The following is a 15,654-nucleotide window of genomic DNA, read 5'->3' as shown; positions in this document are numbered from 1 at the left end:
CCACCCTTCCAGCCCCTGGGAGAGACCGATTAACCCCTCGTCCTCGGGGATGCACAGACGGGTCGGGCAAAGGTGATGCACCGGCTTCCCTGAGTGAAGGAAGAGCCCCACGGCAGGAGAAGCCGGACACCAGATCAGGCTCAGCCCCCGGCGTGTTCTGAGACCCGTGCCGGCCACAACCACCCCGGGCGGGGGCCGAGAAGCACTCGCCGAGCGCAGGTGGAGCAGCGGCGGACGAGAGGCGCTGGGCGGGCACTGAACGCGCTGTGCCGGACCCGGACCGGCTCCGCCGGGGCTCTGGACCGGCATCAGCACCCATCGCTCCGGACCGGCATCGCCCATTGCCTATCGCTCCTGGCCGGCATCATCCATTGCCGGCATCGCCCCCGCCTCAGCAGCAGCGCCTCGCCCGCCCCGTCGGCAGCCGCGGGCAGCGGGAGCGCCCCTTGCCCGCCTCTCCGCTGCCTCCCGCCCGCCTCCCCCGCGCTCCCTCCGCCCCCTCGGCCGGCAGCTCCCGCCCGCCGCTCCCCGCTGCGCAGAGCGGCCGCGCCGGCGGGGGATGGAGAGCCAGCGCTGCTTCGCCAACCGCTTCGATGACTACCCGGGCAGCCCCGCGGCGGCGCCGGACAGGGAGGCGGCGGTGCCGCTGGTGACGGCCACCATCGAGCGCATCCTGCGGGAGCTGCCGCCCCTGGGCGGCCCCCGCGGCTGCCCGGGCGGGCTGTACGGCGGCGTGGCCGGCGTGGCCTACATGCTGTACCACGTCGCGCAGTGCCCGCTGTTCGCGCCGTCGCGGGACTCGTACCTGCGGGCCGCCCGCCGCGTCGTGGACGCCTGCCTGCGCTACCAGGAGGGCTGCGGCGAGGCCGACGCCGACACCCGAGCCGCCTTCCTGCTGGGCGGCGCCGGCGTGTACGCGGTGGCCGCGCTGGTCTACCGAGCCCTGGGGCTGCCCGAGTACGCGCGGCCGCTGGGCAAGTTCCGGGAGCTGAGCGAGGTGTGCGCCCCGCTCTCCTTCCTCGAGTGCGGCTCGGACGAGCTGTTCGTGGGCCGCGCCGGGTACCTGTGCGCCGCGCTGGTGCTGAAGCAGCGCCTGGGCATGGAGGTAAGGGCGGGCCGGGGCGGCTCTCGGCGGCGGGACGGTGCCCTCGGTGCTGGAGGCTGTGTGCGGCTTACACTTTCGGGGTGCAGATTCGGAGCCCCCGGGGAATGAGTCCCTGCGAGCTGTTCCCATCAGCGCTTCTCCCCGAAATGAAAATTAATAGATGAAGCTTTGGCCGGAGGGAGCGGGATGGGGTCCCGGCCGTGAAGCGCAGCGCTGCATCCCGGGGGCCGCCGAGAGCATCAGCTGTTGGTTGCCGGATGGTGAATTAGTTGGCAGAAGGCACCCCGGGCTTTTCAAGAGTATTTCCGTAAAATGAAGTGGGTGAGAAAAGAAACAGCGTTGAGTAAAACAGAGAAAGGAACCCTGTAGTACTAAGCGGTGCTGTGATGTAATCTGTAAGCAAGGAACCCGATTTTCAGAGACATTTGGTCTTGCTAAGCCGAGCATAAAGACTCTGAAATCTGACCGTGTATTTTGGTGCTTTTCATGAATGAGAGCAGGGAGGTTGTGCTGAGAGAGTGAGATGTGATAGATGTGATTATGGTTCAACACAGTGTTGGTTTCAGTAGTCGGGACTTTACCTCAGGACATTGTCATTGTCAGTACAATGCAACTGACAGTTCAGAGCTTCCGCTGATTATGGCATAATAAGTATTGCAACTGATTGTGTTTGCTGTGGTGATTGTGACTAAGTGGTCAGTGTGGTATCTGAGCAGGCAGTTGGTAGATTTTTTTTTCCCCTGTCCTCTTGTCAGGTCCAATCTGTGTTTCCTCTGTTAATCACTGATTTGCAAGTTCATATGCTTCTGGCTTTCTTCCCTCCCAGGAGAGGAAGCAAGATTTATTTATAAGTAAATAAATGATGTAAAACTAGTGGCTCTGCCCAATCCAATACCAGTCACTGCAATTGGAGTCTGAGGAGATTCACTTAATGGAAGTCTCAGGAGGCTCCAGGGTATCCAGAGAAGCCAGGAAGAATGTTAAATGCTGTGATTGCCTTGAACTAGATTTCCTAAGCACATAAGCATTTCAAGTAGCATACCAAGCCTGCTGTTTCTTTCTACAGGATTGTCTGACAATCATAACCATAAATGTGATTATGTTATATGTAACCATAACATAACCAAATTTTCATTTGGTCGTCTTTCCCATGACAGGAAAGTTTTGTAGACACGTCACAATCCATTGTGCAGCAGTGCCTGCCTTGAGGGATGGTTTCTCGTGGAGAAAGAAGCCATCCCTCTTGGTTCAGTTTGCACTGGGGGAGTGTGTCCAGCACCCATGTCGGTGCTTATGATGGTGGTGTGACATTCCAGCAGAAGGAGGTGGCACCCTGCACTCTGCTGCTTTATTTAAAGCTATTTCCATTTGCCTTACATCCCTGGGAGCAATTGCTGAGCAGTTTGGAGAGTGGGTGCAGTCACCTCTCGCAGGCAGCCTGAGCAGTGGGAGAGCTCTGCTCTGTTTCCTTGCTTGGTGACAAATTCTGCTAAAGGCAGCTGCAAAGAGTTACACATCCCCACAGATAAGCACAGGTGTGCACTTACTGTGGAATCTATTTAGCAGATGGGTTAATTGCTGTTTTGCCAATAAAACATATCCTGTGACCCCTTGCTGATGATTTCATTGATTAGCCAATGTCCTTCTATAGTATTATTTCTTCTGTCAAATACATTGTAATTTTAAATGCATAGTGCAATAAACAAAGCACACCACTAATAATTCTTAAAATTAAAAAAAATATTTGATTTTATTAAAGATTAAAAAAAACTTACAGCTGAAATATTTTGCTTCTTTGTGAGGAGAACCATGATTTCTAGTCTATATGTATTCAAGCTTGAGCAAAATTTGTGTCCTTCGATAAATACTCCCAGCCTAGTACAGAATTATTTTGATTAGTACATTGCCAGACCAAACCTTGCATCTTTTTACAAGTGAAGAAAGGGATGCCCAGAGAGAGTACATGTCATTTATTACCCAAGGTCAAACTGTAAGCCAGGTACATCCCAGAATAGAAGCAATATCTTGTGATTCGAACTGCTGGAAAATGCTACCTCCTGTAATTTGATTGTGCACAGCCTCACATGGCTCATTGCTGCATGTTTTCTTGTTACCCACGTTCTTTTTTTTTCTTTCTTTTCTTTTTTTTTGAGGACACTGTGCAAATATTTCCAGCACAAAGTGAAATACATTCCTTATGTTGAAACACAGCCGCTGCTGCCCGCATGGTTTTTTCCTCTGAAGGAGTCAAATGATGACCTACATACGAGAAATCACTTGTCCTTGAAAAAAGCCTTTTGAGGGAATTTTATCATTTATATCTTGTATTTGTTTTTTGTTTAATCCAAGCAGGGATGGAAGGTGACAGCTTTATTTCAGCAGACACACGTTTAGCTCAGCTGCTGTGCCCCAATACTTCAATTTCTTGCTAAAGAGTCTTGGTGTCTTTAAGCTCCACATGTTCTTCATGAAGTTAATGGACTGTCCTGAAGGATCCAGTCTGTTGGATAACACTGACCTCATCTGAAGAAGGCATTTGCATTCAGCTGGTTTTCAGATTTTTAGGCTAATACAGCATTTTTCCCTGATTAATTAATTGGGATTTTTTGCATGAGTAAGGATTACTTCAACAGTCAAGGCTTAACAGGATTTGACTTTCATGATGCACTGTGCTTTAGGAAAGATGTTTATTTTCATCCCTTCTTTAATTTCCATTATATTGCAGTCAGTGCTTCCCAGACAGAGATAGGTAAAATATTGTTTTGGCAGAAATGATGTGTCATTTGTGTAAGGTGTGTGTACTTTAGCTGTCTTTAACTGCTGTGTTTTCACCATTCAGGGGGGAAAAATTGTTTTATTCTCTCTTAAGTACATCTTTTTCTAATGCTTGTAGTGTTGGTTCATTGTGTGTCCTTGAGGAAATCTGTCAGTCCTGCTTTTTATTACCTTCACTCACTCTCTGTTTGCTTGAGCAAACAGCAGTAAGGCACCATTAAAATGGTGGTCCCATCCCTCTGTTTGGATGATCTCTTATCCTCTGCCCAATTTTTCTCCATGCTGCTTCAGTCCCATTTCGTGGTTGATGGAGCATGGTGTGCCTGGGTCAATGCACTCCCTTCTGGCAATGGAACTGTCAGATGATGGGGAAGGTACAGAAGTTCAAGTGGCTCCTTGTATTACCATCTGCTAAAGATGTTGCTGCCTTTTAGCACAGCTTGGGTTATCTTTTAATAACTGATTCTATGGATGGGCTCCACTGACTACGCTGGCTCAGGGTTCAGCAGCAGCAGCACAGACAGCAGAGGTGCCCTGTAGAGACAGGGCAGTGTTTGGCACAGTCTGGGGCTGTGATTTCGTTGGAGACCCTGCTTGCAGAGCACTTTGGGGACCCCATGAGAGACCCTTGCTGCAGTTGCAGGGGTGACAAGGTGAAGCATGACACTGTGGCAGCAACGTGGCCAAACCTGTTTGCTCAGGGACTGAGGCACTGGGGAGTCCTGAGGGCCTGTAGAGGCTCTCCAGTGCCACCGTGTTCCCTCTGTAAGATGTCTCTGTGGCAGAGGGACATCTCAGTTTCCTTTTCCAGCCAGTGCTCGGTCACAACTTGGTGGGCATGTTCAGGGGTGTTATCCTGTCAGAGTGTGCATAATGCTGATATTCTGCCAGGCCTGCCCGGAGAGGACCTTGGTCTTTCCAGCAGGACCTTGTTGGGTGTAGGGCCCTACTGAGAACCATTCTTGTCCTGGCTGTTGTCTGCCACCAGAGCCTCTTTTGTCTTGGACCTCATGGGATTGCAAACCAAGCTGAATGAGTCACCTGGCATGTGGAAAGCAGGAACAGCTCTGCTGTGGGATGTCTGGGACCTGGCTGCCAGAGCATGGGAGTGCCAGGTGTTAATTTAACAGGCAGTGGAATGGATGGATGTACAGTGTGTGGAACCTGATGGGTCCAACCATTGTGTTTTGTAATATTCTGGGAGAGAAGATATAAATAAATGAAAACTATTTTGTTTCAGCTCCTCAGACAATTCTAGATGATGTTATTGGTTCCTTAGAGCCTTCCCTCCAGATAGTCAGTGAGTGTTTAAAGACTCTTGTAGGCTACTTTGCTCTGCTTTTTTCTTTTTCTTCAATCTCTTAGGAAAAAATGGAAAGTGTGAGAGGAAGAATCTTCCTGAGTCCTGCGTAGAATATGTTCGTTTGCAATGTGGAATGTATTAATGCTGAACATAGCGTTTCTGAAAGACATTCAAATTAAAGATCTTTGAAGGGAGCTCTGCAAAATGCCCACAAAACTGATGCTCCTCCAAGTGCTGTAGTGCAGAATCCCCATGTCAGGCTTTAATTCTCACCTGTGCCTGAAAGGGCAGGGTTGGCCTTTGAGGTGAGATTTCATTCCATCACTGTGGCCATTAAAGTCCTTTCTCTCTGTGGAAGAATTTGCCAGTTTATGTGAAACCTTGTGGTGTTTTAAATATCAGATATGGTGCTAGCTGGGACTGTGCTGATTTCATTATTTCTTTTCGCACAGGCCACTGCACAGCCAGGATCTCTTTTTTTGCCAGAGGATTAAAATGAGTTAACAGTAAAGATAAAATCTTTCCGTCCTAGCCTGCTTCTTTTAAATGTACAGTCTCCTAGCCATGGTTTTCAAAATTACACACAGAGGATAAATTTTGCATTAGGTTGCTTAAGTGGATGAATTTAAACCAGAATTTGAAAACTGCCTTTTTCTAACATAAACAGTAAACCAAAGGGAATTATTTGAAACTGGATTTTTTTTAAGGAATCTGAAATAATTTGGGTATACATTTCAGAATTTTCCTGTTTCTCATCAGCAAGGCAGTGCAAATCCTTTTTATTTTAACAGCCTTCAGACTAGGAGATGGGGACATCTTGATAATGCCTGGATTCAGTTCAATGCAGAGGACCCTGAATATTCAGCTGTAGAGTCAAAGTAGAAAACTGGAGGTTCAAAATGTTGAATTTCAAGTGCACTGTTTACCAGCCTGCAAAAAAGCACTGTAATACATACTGGATCCTGCTGCAATTGGAGGTTTGATTGACACAAGTTTAGGACATAAGTTATGTATTCTTCTGCAGAAATATGGATTTCAATTGCTTAGAGCTGAAGAGTGGTATTAAAAAGACATTTCTGTACAAAAGCAGTGCTGTACCTCTGTACCTCTTTGTGCTGTTGGAAGAACATTTGCCTATGCAGCAGCATCTTTCTGCTAAAAAAGCAGCCCAAGAAGTAATACTGATGTTACAATAAGAGATTTTAACAAAAAAAAGGGAGGAAATCTATTTATGCGATGCATCTCTTGTATCCAGAATTGGTCTCTACTTCTCCATCCTTCTCCTGACTCCTTTAAATTTCATATGCAGGCATTTAACTCTTAAACTTTGTCAGTTCAGTCACCTTCCTCATTATCCATGGAGAGCTTTGAGGTCACCCTGTGGGGTTTGTGGATGCTCTTTGTGGGCAGAGGTGTTGCAGGCAGTGTCCCTGCCCTCTGCCGAGCTGCAGGGAGGGCAGGCTGGTGCTGGGCAGTGCCTGGGCCTGTGGAGTGTCAGATTCTCCCTGAACCTCTGGGAACATCTGGAGCCATCAGTGCCTGAAGCAGGGAATCTCTCTGGCATAGGGTGCAGCTGCTGTTTTTCACAGCATTACTTCCTTTGGTGGCACAGGGTCCTTAAATCTGGGCTTTCAGGGTTTTGTGTGTTGTGTCTTATCTGTACACCAAAGAACTTTAATACCATGCTGCGTTTCTGCAGGTAGCAATATTTGACATTGATGTTTCCCCCTGTGGTTCTCAGACAGGACCAAAAGCCACAGAGAACTGTGTTAGCTCCCAGGTAGCACTGGATGACACAGCAGAAAGGAGGAATGTGCATATCTAACATGCTTATGTGCTGGAGTGTTGGAGGCAGACAGGCAGGCATGGGGAAAAAGACATTTGACAGAGGCTGAGCAGAAAGGCAAAGAAAGAGACATTTTAAAAATTATTTTAAAAGCAAAAGAATTAGTTGCTGGCCAAAGTAGAAAAATTGAAAGGTGTAGGGGGTAGCAGAACTCAAGGATGAAGGGAAAAAGGAAAGAAATTACATCATCCCCTAAGCAGAGGGGATTTAAAACTAAAATCATGTTCTTTGACAGACTGGTGGAGGATCTGATGGCCAATGTACTCAATTTAGAAGAAGCTAAAAGTAAACACAGGGAGAAGAGGACAGGCAGAGGAGTAAAATACATTTTGTTGAGGAAAATTACTCTTTTTGTCTGCTTGTTTTTTTTTTGTCACCCATTCTGTCCCCATATTCTCTTTGCATACACTCATACATTTACAGAAATAGCTGTCATCACATTCAGTGCTTGCAAATCAGAGCACAGCCTTATGTCTTTTATTCCATATTTTCTTTGAGGAATAACTGAGACAACTACTGATGTCTGGAAGCAAATAAAGGCTTTTTCATGAGCACTGCTGTACTTCTGACACTGACATTTCCCTGTTACATGCTTATAATACTATAAATCAGTGTGTAACCTGAGAAGTGATGCTGTTAGTAAACTTTGGTACCAGGCTGAAGAAGCAGGACTGAGCTGCTCCAGGGAGAAAGAAAAGAGCACCAGGCTAACAACAATTACTCTGTAAAAGTGTAGCATCCTCAGCACTTCACAGCACTGAAATGGAGGGACGAAAGTAACCTGTAAGTTCCTCTGTAGCCATTTAATACACATTGTTAGAACACTGGATTTTTACATAAAGGTGTAGCACAGCTAAGCACCACAACTGCCAGGGTGCAGATGTAAAAAAGATCCTCTTCGTTTGTCTCACCTCCATTAAATCAGCAGATCCTACTTTTCTCTGTTAATTCAGCTGGACAGTGTTAAAATCAGCCTAGAGCCCCCTTGGCAGGCTGGGTAAGGATTGCAGAGCAGGTTCCCAGCCTTGCCTCTGAGCAGCAGTGAAGCTCTGCTGAGAGGATCAATTGAAATGGGCAAGTCCCATGGTCCTGCTGTCACCCAACTTCTCTATTCTACCCCTTTTTTAAAAAGAAATTGAATTCAAGATATGCAATCAGGTCACTGTGTTTGATGAGATGATCTGTCAAAACATGTCTTTGTGTCTGTCATGGCAGGGAGTTCTCTGACCATTGACAAGCATGAGATTACACTGAGTGATGTTGTGTAACCTTCTGTCCAGTCCATTACAGCAGAGTTCAGGGACAATATCCTGTCAAAACCAGTTATTTCTTATCTATGTTGTAGGCTTATTTTCAATTGATAGTTACTGAGCTGGAGTACCAAGGCAAAATAATTAAAATAGCTGCTTCATTTTAGGCAAACAGGATCAAAAAGTATTTTAATAGCAGTCCAAGCTGTGGCTGAGTCATTTGGTGTTTCTCGGCTCAGTATATTTTGATGTCTGAGAGAGGAACCATAAATCTATTTTTGCAGTAGATCAGCATTCCTGAATTCTTCATTTTAATGGCTTGGTATCTCTTGTTGAAGAGCAGTGGATCATGAGTGAGATGGAAGGGATGTCTGATAGCATTGAATTATCTGGGAGGAAAAAGAGTGGCAGATAAATACACCTTCTGTCTGTCCAAGGCATTTAGTTGTTTTGTGTGGCTAATCTTCTTCACAGGATGCTTCCAGTCCCTCATTGGTACAATGTTCACATGGTTGAGGATTTATAAATTTGGGATATGCTGATCATATTTAGATTGCTCTTAAATGAACGTTGCTCTTAAAATTGTGTGGGCCTGGGTCTAGAAGCAGCACAGGACAAAGCAGCTCTGTGCTGGGGGTCAGTGCAGAAGTGGAAGATGGTAATTATTGCTTATTCCATACTGGTGGCATTCTGCAGTTTGTCTGCTCGGTCCTGACAGCCAAATAATACCATACCACAATCAGAGAGCCTACAGGGACCTTGAGAGGTAATTTATCCCACAGGAAGGTGTACCTGTGCCTGTCATTCCTTACAGCCCCTCCCTCACTTGCTCTTCATACCCTCAGTCAGTGGTGAGGGATCTGCAGTCTGCCCTGGGTGTCTGACACACTGCTGAAGTCCAGCCTAATCATAATCTGAATATTTCTGTAATTTATTCCTGATTTCCTTGTCCTTTCCAATGAGAAATAGCAAGAAACTGTTCCTCTCTGCAGAAATTATAATATAAAGAGCAAAAGCTCTTTATATTATAATTATATTATAATTATAATTTCAGGAGTGTTACAATTTTTACCCTTATTTTTTTTCTCTAAACAATCCTAATCCTTCCAACTTCCCATGTGTGTCATGTTTCCTTTGTCTCTGGTCATTCCCATTGCACTCTGCCAGTCTCCCTCCAGCCTTTTCTGAAGAGGGCCAGAAGTTGGACACATGGTTCTGGCAAAGAACCTTTCTCTGTTGCTTCCAGGTCTTTTTCCCATGCACACAGCAGAGTAAGGTGTTTGCATCCCACACCAGCTCATGGCCTGCCATTATCCAGCAGCCTTTTAATGGACTGCAGCTCATGGACAGGTATTCTTCTGGAAAAGTCTCTCATGCTGGGAAGGATGAAAGTTTAACATGAAAGTTTCACAGATATGTGTGCTTGGCAGAAAGATTTTTGAATGTGCAGTCTGAAGAAGGAATAGAAGTGGAAGCAAGTTTTGATATAGAAGAAAAGAATTGCTGAGCCAGTCTTACTGGCTAACCAAGGAGAAAAGGGTGTGTTAGTTAGAAGGGGTTTTGATGACTTAGAGCAAAGGATAAACCCACCTCAAACAAGAAGATGTTTTTACCAAGCAGAAAGATAGCACAGGCAAACAAGCTTGCCAATGTTGCAAGCAGAAAAAAGGTCTCAGATTTTTTTCCACTGCAAGAAAACTGAAAAACAACTTCTGGTTTAAACTGTAATGTACTAACTTTTAGTGATTGTAGAGTAGTAACATGAATATGGTAATTATAGTAGGTATGATAGGCTATAGATAAAAGTTAAGTTATAGATTGGTTCTGTTGTATTAAGATGCTCAGCAAAGAAAAGTCTATAATGCATTGTAACCAAAACCAAAGGGTCTCCAGGCCTGCCTGCAGCTGGAGCTGACAGCTGTGGGCACAGCTCTGTCACCCATGACCCTGGACTGCTGTAACCTCTTGGATGGAATAAATTGCATTTCGGAGAGCCCCTGGAGTCCCACATCCCTCATTCAGGCTCTTACTCTCTGAACAAGTGAAGTAGGAAGGGGTCATGTGGTGACAGGGAATCATTGAATTGTGCTGAGATATGGAAGATGAGAAGCTGCTTCACCTGAAGGAGCTTTGTGTCATTAATGCCAACAAGAGAATCTCTTTTCCTTTGTTCCCTGAATTAAACTGGGAATATGTCATTCTGTGTTGTAACTTGAGGTGTGCCAGTACATATCCAGGGGAACCTGTGAAGTGATGAGAGTTCTTTTGTGGAAGTGCACTTGGAACAACCTCTTTAAGAGAGCTGAATTAAGTCAATTATTTCGTCTGTATTAAAAACCAAGGAGTAAGTGAAATCTGAAGTGTCTGGAGGTTAAATTTAGTCTGTTCTTGTGATTTACTTTGGTTGCTAATGTAAAGATAAAGCTCAGTGTTGTCTCTTTGTTTTGCCATCTGTGAAATGGCTAATGCTATACTTGCTTTAGTTTTTCTGGGAATAAGCCAGTGATTAAGTAGTCAAAATTCCAGTTAAAATAGCAATGGACTGCAAGATACACACTCCACATGGATCTGTTTAAATTGGATCAGAGCTAAGTTGCTCAAATATGAACCTGAGGAAAATTCTCAGCAGTAGAACAGAAAATGAAACTTGTTCAGGCTCCTTAAATAAATATTGATTTGTTTGTCTTTGGTCTTGCAGAGCTGAATCAATCATGAGCTTTCTTATGCCAGGCTCCCGTTTTCATCCATACATGTTTTTTTATTATGCCATCAAAAATGTCTGGAAATAATGCTCATTTAACTCCTACACATCCAGGACACAAAACATAGACAGAGTTGTAGTGTGAATGCACTTGTCCTGTTTTGATTTTATTCTCTAAGCACTATGGGACTGCTAGCTTATTTTGGTAGAACAAATATTAAAAAAAAAAAAAACCACCAACACACAGGTAAGCCGAGTCAAACTTGGACTTGAATCTAAGGGTCTCTAAATGAATAAAATCTACACCATCTATCTGAAGAGTGGATGAGCATACTCAGATTAGGATTTGTCTCAGTTGTAGGGTCAGAGCATGGCCACAGCTGGAGGCACCTCTGGAGATGCTCTGGTCTAGCTCCCTGCTCAGAGCAGGGTCCACAAGAGCAGACTGCCCTGGGCTGTGCCCACTTGGTTTTGAATATCTCTGCTCTTTGCCTTTATTAGGCAACCTGTTCCTGTGCTTGGCCACCCTTACAGTAAAAAGGCTTCTTTTTATATTTAAGTAGAATTTTCTGTCAGTGGGCACTGCTAGGAAGGTCCTGGCTCTGTCTCCCTTGCTCTCCTCTCCAGGCTGAGCTATCCTGGAGTTAGTACACAGAAAGCACACAGTCATTCCTGCCCCATTTCCCTCTTTTCCCCAAAAGCAGCCTCACAATGCCATTCCACCTCCTCTGACTTCCTCTAGTCCCTTGAATGGGTGAAGGAGTGTAATTTTTTTCCCTTGCAGTTGCCAGCAGGATAGTTCGGAAGGGTCAAAAGGACCCACTCAGCACCATGGTCCTCCTGGCAGTCTTTGCTGTACCAAGGAAGGGCCGAATCTTCTCTCAGTAGCTAAATATTGGGGTTTGACAAAATCATCCCTGGTTCTGGCAGGTAGTTGGGAAGGTTGTGGATCTGAAAACTTTTGGTACAAAGATTTCTTTTTTCTCTGGTTTAGTGGATGCTGCAGCTCGAAGGCTTCTCAAGGGCCTCACACCCTGCAGCTCTGAGTGTCAGTGAAAATGCCTGCATTATTGCAGGAGATAGACCATGCCCCACCATTGAAAGAAGACCAAAGATACCCTAAAAGTGCCTGTGCTCCTGCACTGCAGGAGCATTATCTCCTGACTGAGTTATCAAACACCTCAGGTGCTGTTTGCCAGTGGAGGAGGAGAATTCCCTGTCCCAGGTGACGTGTGAGCAGCCATGGATGCAGCAGGGGAAAAAGACAAAACCTTTTTCTGCAATTACAGGCCAGGGATGCTAAAACAAATAAAACATTCTTTCCAGTGTCTGCAGATGGCCAGGACACCCCTCAAGCACGGGGGCTATGAGGGAGGTTCTTTTCCTGTTTTTATTTTTGTGGAATCTCTTTCAGATGCTGCATGACAGACATCAGAGGACTTCAGTGTCCTTCCAGGCCCTTGAAGTGAAGCTGTTTTATTCCAAGGGCATCAGAATATTTAGCACACAAAATAGGGTATGAAAGGCATCTGGTAAAGAGCTTTAAATACATGTATTTTGACTTAACAGGCTTGCCTTGGAAAACACACTTTGTGATCTGTAGGTCCAGAAATTGCTGTGTGGGGCCCTCCTGTCTCACTTTGCTTAGTTCCTTCTGTGGGGCTGCACAGAACAACCATGTAAAATGACATATCCAGCAAAAGAGAAGATGGCATTGAGTGCTCCCAGGGCACCGTGTGTCATCTGAAACATGAGGAATTGTATTTCCTGTTAGTTAATTACATGCAAGCTAATGGCCAAGTGCTGTGAATATTTCTTTATTACTGTTGGCAGTGGTGTGATTTGTCTATTGGCTCTTATTCTTCCTCCTTGCTGTGTGAAGTTTGAACTCTTAAGAGTAATCTAAACTGTGCCTTCTGACACAGCAGACTCTTTTTCCCAAAATCTGCTTGGTTTACTGAGAACTGAGAGAAAGTAGCACAAAGGGAAGATAGATAAAATATTCCTAATTCTATTATAGTACCAAATGGCAATCTTGCAACCAGGAGGAAAGGACAGATAGTAATCCCATTACTTACCAGGCAGGCTGCATTTTAGAGAGCACAGTATTCCACACTTCCTCAAATAAATCCCATGACTCTTCCTCTGCCCTTGAAATGTGGCAGTGCTGAATTACAAGTGACTGTCTGTATTTGAAATATGACTTGGATTGTGTTTGGAGTTGTGGGCATATTTCCAGGCAGCACTAATGGCACTGCATGCCCCTGGAACTCTTTTGTTACTGTCCTTGGCTTCAGAGCCATCTTGTCCATGTGCCCTGGAGTATCTGGGAGCCACACACAGAACATCAGGATTTTTACTACATCAGGCTGCTGCCACAGTCTAAGGATAGAGTAAAATTCAGATGACTCAGAGGACTTGATCACCTTCATCTTGCTTTCCTGCATTATGTTGTCAGCATTCTTCCCGTAGCTTAAGTTGATATTTCTATTCAGTGGCTCATTGGCATGGCACAAATTGCAGATCATCACACAAAGTAAAAGTGGCATGATGCCAGCGTGGAGTTCTCTAGAATTCCCCCTGCTTAAAGGCAGGGCTGGTGCTACTTTCAAGTGACTAATTTATGCCTTAGTTAGCCTCTGAATGATGCTGTTGTGTCATTTACCCCATTTAACTAATTTCACACGTTCACATTGTTCTTCAGCAGCAAATATTTAGACGTACTTCCATACATCTGCATAGTAGAACTGTGCATATAAAGCAGCATGACATGGAATAAAGAAGTCTTTTGAGACAAGCAGGATCACTTATTGTAAACAACAGAATCATAAAATTAGTGGCTGATGAAAGTAGCCAATACCTTGTTTACATTTGAATATGTCTTTTGATGCTGTGTCAAAGATGATCTTCTTTGAAAACCTAATTGATGCTGGCTTGGATGGGACATTGTGGATTTAGATTTGGCTGGAAGAACCGCAAGCAAAGCTAATCATAACTACTAATAAGGGAATGATGTAGCAACCAGCCTAATTTATTATATTCATTAATGATCCAGAAGAGGCAGATATCTGGATAAGAATTGCTTTGGCATTTAAACTGAAGCAAGTGCCAGACATTATGCACAGGCAGAGGGAAAGTATGAGAACAGTTCAAGAGATTTAAAATGAGCTAAAACAAAGTTTATTTTTATTTTTTAGTGTAAGCGCATGTATCTGCAAAGAAATATCTGTAATACTTACCCTGTGTGCTAGGAAGAAAGTGAGATTCAGGTGAGGTGGACATGACAAGGCCTGAGTGCATCAGAGTTCAGCACTTCCTTTAATGTAAATTCTCTTTACATTCCTTTTCATTTATTCACCATGGGAATGAACAGCTAATATCAATGAAAAGCCATAGCCATTTCTCATTATCACAACATGCCATCCACAAGGTCAATGCCATTTTGGACTCCTTACACAGCTGTACCATCCAACATATCATGTGTTCACTCTCTGTGAATCCTCAGATCCTTCCATTCCCTAAAACTCACCTGGGATGCCAAAGCATCAAAAGTTTTGTAGTAAAAACTTTCCTGGGCAGGTGAATAAGGTTGGATTTGCTTAAATGTTCAAGGCACCTGATTTATATCCTGGAAATCTTCTGGGCATCTTTTGATAGGCATGCAAATCCTGAGAGTGCTGTGTTGGGGGTCACATACGCCATGTCAAAATTCAGAGGCCAGCAGCTCCATCACTCCCCATCTGTGGAACTCTGGCACAGATTTATAGTGCTGCCTTTTCTCCATGGTATTTATGCAACTCCTTCCAGTTTTCCCACAGGTAGTGGCAGTTTGCACTGCATCTCACCTGCCATAACTCACCTCTGCATCCTCCAGAGGAGGCTGTAAAGCTGCAGCTGGGGAGCACATCCCACTTAGCCCAGTGTGCTGGAATGGCTCTTCTCACAGAGCCCCAAGGGTCTGACCTGCTGCAGAGTAAAAGCAAATTTGGCATCACATCTTTCCCAGCAGCAAGGGCAGGATGTGTTCACCTCTTGTCACCCTTACAGATGTTAAGACCAAATGGGCTCTGAGCACATTACAGTGCAAGTGGGGGTCTTCCTTTTTATATGCTATAACTTTGAGATTTCATCACAGAGCTGGCAATTCAAATTCCCCTCCCTTCTTTTTCTGACACAGGGCAGTGATTTAAGCTGATGCCTCTCAGCAGAGTGTGCTGATGGCTGGAGCATCTCATTGCACCTCTGATTGAAATTACTCCCCTTTAATACTCGAACATTCCTCAGAGCACAGCCTGGAGGGAAGTGCTGTCTTTGTCACCTGGAGTGGCAGCAAGGGATGAAACTGTTGCTTGCAGCGTGGCAGAGGCACAGGAGCTGCACAACAGGTTTAAATTACAGTTTTCAAACTGTTTCACACACAGCACAGCATGGACAGTTGGATGCTTCCACTTGATTGCAGTGAGGAGCACTACAGTGTATAAACAAATCTTTCTCCTTCAGGATTTGTTTCTAGTGCTCCATCTGCTTTAATGTCTTGTACCAGTGCTGGATGACTCAGCCACACAAATGTCTGTGGAAAGTGGTTCTGAAATGTGTTGTCTGTAACGTGCCTAACCTGCTCTCATTGAGGACTGGCTTTGTGCTCTGAAACACAAGGGTTCATTTCTCTTCCAG

At 45.1% G+C, this 15,654-nt stretch overlaps 1 protein-coding gene across 1 annotated transcript in view; it reads left to right on the top strand.

Moving 5' to 3' along the window:
- The first annotated feature begins 495 nt into the window (after window positions 1–495).
- Window positions 496–15,654, top strand: part of LANCL3 (LanC like family member 3) — a 38,548-nt gene continuing 23,389 nt past the window's right edge. Inside the window, exon 1 of the mRNA XM_064706818.1 lies at window positions 496–1,105. Coding sequence (XP_064562888.1) covers window positions 560–1,105 — 546 coding nt within the window. The 5' untranslated portion in view covers window positions 496–559. The remainder of the gene's footprint in view (window positions 1,106–15,654) is intronic.

This window comes from Zonotrichia leucophrys, chromosome 1 (genome assembly GCF_028769735.1).
Source record: "Zonotrichia leucophrys gambelii isolate GWCS_2022_RI chromosome 1, RI_Zleu_2.0, whole genome shotgun sequence".
In the NCBI taxonomy this organism is placed as follows: Eukaryota; Metazoa; Chordata; class Aves; order Passeriformes; family Passerellidae; genus Zonotrichia; species Zonotrichia leucophrys.
This window is presented reverse-complemented; position numbering and strand designations above follow the sequence as displayed.